The 2,818-nt window shown below is 53.8% G+C and overlaps 1 protein-coding gene across 1 annotated transcript in view; it reads left to right on the top strand.

Annotated features, from left to right (window-relative positions):
• Positions 1-2,284: 2,284 nt before the first annotated feature.
• Positions 2,285-2,818, top strand: part of SLC25A18 (solute carrier family 25 (glutamate carrier), member 18) — a 9,120-nt gene continuing 8,586 nt past the window's right edge. Inside the window, exon 1 of the mRNA XM_004692533.2 lies at positions 2,285-2,343. Coding sequence (XP_004692590.1) covers positions 2,285-2,343 — 59 coding nt within the window. The remainder of the gene's footprint in view (positions 2,344-2,818) is intronic.

The following is a 2,818-nucleotide window of genomic DNA, read 5'->3' as shown; positions in this document are numbered from 1 at the left end:
AAGCTGGGGTACAGGCCAGAGGTGCGGAGGTGAGAGGCTTCACCAGAGACAGAGTGGGGAGCAGAACAGGCAGATGGATTGATGCACTGCTGCGGGGAGCCGTGGCGGGGGAGGGTCAGGAGAAGTCTGCTGCGCCATGGGGGTCACTCCCTGGCCGGGACTGAAGTGCTGCTGCAGTAGCTGCAGACAGCTTCATAGGGCTGATCCTTAGCCTCTTGCGCAGCAGGGAGGCCTGGAGCTGCCTCATTTAGAAGTCAATTCCTGGATCCAGTAGAACTGAAGCGCAGTGAGGAAGGGCCTTGTTTTTGTGCCCAGCTGTGGCCTTGCCTCCTAGCATGGCCACTGGCACACAGCAAGTATTTGCAGAATGACTCAGGGGTCTCGGGATTGCCCTAGGGCTTGAGCAGTGATGGGCCCCGGTGCCAGGCTTGGAATTTTTGCAGGGACAGCACTCCTTTAAAACCTTAACCTCCGGACAGTCAGCTTCCTTCCTGTCGCCTTGGCTTCCTAACGCCTTCCCCAGTGCCAGAAATCTCGGCAAGTGGCAGTCACAGAATACTAAGGCGCCTGGAGGGAACTGCCAGGGCTGGGCTGCGGGGTGTGCGTCCCTCAGGGGGGGCAGGCAGAATGCACCAGGCAGCAGGCGGATGCTCTGTGGTAGAGACAAGTCTCCTCTGCCTACTGGGGGCTGGGCATCGGAACTGGGGACCCTAATTTCCTCTTAACACCCCAGTTCCAATAGCCAGAGAACCATACTTTGCAAAATAGCAGTTTGGCTCTAAAGACAGCAGGCAATGCTGCTTCAAAGGAAATTCTCCACTGCTTGAATCTCAACGCAGACAAAAGGGCATTCTCACATCCTGTTGTTTCCTGTCAGTCTTCAGGTGGCGACTTAGGTTTACAGCAGATCTTTCTCTCATAATAACTTATCAAATGTCTCAAAGAACAGCTAACGCACTTTAATTTTTTGACATCTTGCCACCAAGTGCCCTGAAGCTCCAGCTTTTGGACACCCGTGCTTGGAGCTTGAATTAATGACAGTTGGTACTATAAGAACTGTGTGTGGGCAGGTCAGGGGAACTCTGGGACCCCTAAACCTGCCTGCTTTAAGTAGGTTTTGCTACCTGCCACATCAAAACAAAACGTAAGCAAGCGTTAAGGACTTCAATCGAGGCCCTCAGCGGTGCAAGGGCCACAGCCACCTCAGCAGGAATCAGATCCCCCACCCGGGGGGTTGACCCAGCAGGTGAGTCAGGCCTCTCCTGACCCGCCCGCTGCTCCCTGCAGCAGTGTATTTTGGTCAATCCGCCCGTTCTGCTCATCACTCTGTCTGGTGAAGCCTCTCACCACCCTTGTACCTCTGGCCTGTACCCCAGCTCTATATGCAAAAATAGATAAATAAATAAGAAAAGATTTATTTCTTTATGCATACAAAAACTGGGGAACAGGCCAGAGGCGGAGGGGAAGTGACAGGATTCACAAGAGGCAGAGTGGGGAGCAGAACGGGCAGATCGACCAAAATACACTGCTGAGGGGAGCAGTGGGTGGGTCAGGAGAGGTCTGCCGTGCCCTGTGGGTCACCTCAGGGCAGGGATCAAACTTGTGCTGCAGTGGCAGCAGATAGCTTCATAGTGCTGTGCTTTAACCCACTGCACCAGCAGGGAGAGCCCAAATAAATCTTTTTTTTAAATTAATACAATCATTGTGCCATAAAGAGAAGAGAAAAAATAGTTTAGTATCCTCATGAAACACCCAAACTCACCCAGCCCCTCACGGGTACATGCCCACAAACAGACTGGCCCAAAGCAGGGCCTCTAAGGCCTGGAAGCTCACGCATCCAGGCACCTCCTGGTGGGGCCCACAGGAGAGGGCCAGGGGGGCAGGCGCGTCTGGAAGGAAAAAGCAAAAGCAAAATCCGACAGAGGCTGCCACTGTCAGCCTCCCCACGGGCCTCTAACACGCTTCTCCGTCCACGTGCCCACGTCCCTGGTCAAGTCCGAGGCCGAGGAGCAAGCACAGCTTCTTCGGTCTCTCTGCTCCTCCAGTCTTCCTTCCCCAGCTCTGTGCCTCTCCCTCCTCCTAATAGCTTCTCCCGCTAACTCTAACGCGCCTCACTCGCAGGAGTCACTGAAAACCACCAACTTCCCGGCACAGGATGGGGGCGCTTCACAGTGCAGTCTCTGACACTTTGAGGTCTACCATTTCCATTTGCAAATTCACCCCTCTTGCTCATATTGGGGATAATTAGGCCGCCTTCTGTTGGGGACATCAGAGGGAACGCCCCATGATCCTGCATCCTGGCACTGAATCAGCTGTTTCGTACCATCCAATACTCCCGGTAAGGTGCTATTCTTCTAGTTTGAATGCAAAGGTATGTTGGAATGAAGTGATTTCGTGACAGGCCAGTCAGGCAGCCCACATAGCCAAGGACAGGAGTGTCCAGGTTCTGTTCTCTGCCCTTTATCCCAGCAGTTCCCTCATGGCTGCTGCTTGTCTCTCCCCAGAATGCCCCGACTCCTCCCCTGAGGAGGACTCTGAGGCTTAGTTTGGGTCTGTTTCATTCCATCTCCTCCTTCCTTCTCATCTCCATCCCTGAAGTCCAAATGGCACAGGTAGGGAAGTAACAGGAAGCTGGCAGCACTGATGTGTTTATAATGTCATGTGCCAGCGTGTGGCTTTCATGCTTCTCCACACACATGTGCGTTGCTTTGACCTCTTTCCAGGGAAACTGCAGCCCAGATAGGTGGTGATTCACCACCACGAGGGACGGTGGTGGCTCAGGCCAGTCTCTACCGAAAACCTGCACACTCTCCATTCA

The sequence above is a fragment of the Condylura cristata genome, unplaced genomic scaffold (genome assembly GCF_000260355.1).
Source record: "Condylura cristata isolate star-nosed mole 26May11 unplaced genomic scaffold, ConCri1.0 scaffold00034, whole genome shotgun sequence".
Taxonomy (NCBI): Eukaryota; Metazoa; Chordata; class Mammalia; order Eulipotyphla; family Talpidae; genus Condylura; species Condylura cristata.
The sequence above is the reverse complement of the archived record's forward strand: the minus strand, read 5'-3'. Positions and strand labels throughout refer to the sequence as shown.